The sequence below is a fragment of the Trypanosoma equiperdum genome, assembly GCF_001457755.1.
Source record: "Trypanosoma equiperdum strain OVI genome assembly, contig: ctg_1810, whole genome shotgun sequence".
Classification (NCBI taxonomy): Eukaryota; Euglenozoa; class Kinetoplastea; order Trypanosomatida; family Trypanosomatidae; genus Trypanosoma; species Trypanosoma equiperdum.
The window spans coordinates 1,751-2,486 of NW_027123850.1; the positions used below are offsets into that span (position 1 = coordinate 1,751).

Below are 736 nucleotides of genomic sequence, written 5' to 3' on the forward strand. Positions count from 1 at the left end.
GAAGGCAGCCATTTGTAACATTATCGCACTAACCGACTCAGAGATCGAGATACCAGTGATACTACTACTAACAGACGACGAATACCAGTTCATACAAGCCTTGAATTTCTCAGTGTCAACACCTGCATGGCAATCACTTGTCTACAAGGGAAAAGACACAAAAGCAGTTCACGACACCCCAAAAGAAGCCCAGAAAACAGGTCTAGGCTATGATGATTTCTGGAACGACTGGAAGGAAGCCGCCCAGGCAGTCACAACCGATCCAATGAAGGAGAAAGTTAAAGCAAGCGGTACAATGGCACTAACCGAGCAAGGACTGAAAATTGCGCGGGCAGCACTAAACGAAGCGACCACAAGAATGCAAGAGTTAAGGAAACGCTACGCACCCGAAGCTAAACCAACTAAAACCCTAACGACACAAGATGTAGCCGCCGCAGTAAACAATGCAGTCTACGGTGCAGCCACAAAACCCTCACCTAAACCGGCGCGCAACGCTGTTTTTGGCGGCGCAAGCACAGGCAACCGCGAAGCCCTCTGTACAGCAGACGCTGGAACCTCGAAAGCAGCGACAGCCCTGGCGACGTTAGCGTGCGCATGCAACAAAGGGACGAACGCGGTAGACACCCCGGTATGCTCGAAGGGCGCCAACGGCGCCAATGCCTGGGAAGGGTCCACCGGCACAGACACCAACCCCAGCGACACCGAACTCAAAACGATCGCAGAAAGCTGCTCCGAC

At 52.7% G+C, this 736-nt stretch overlaps 1 pseudogene across 1 annotated transcript; it reads left to right on the forward strand.

Annotated features, from left to right (window-relative positions):
* Window positions 1-172: 172 nt before the first annotated feature.
* Window positions 173-736, forward strand: TEOVI_000795200:pseudogene (annotated as a pseudogene). The gene has a single exon. A coding segment is annotated over exon 1 (564 nt).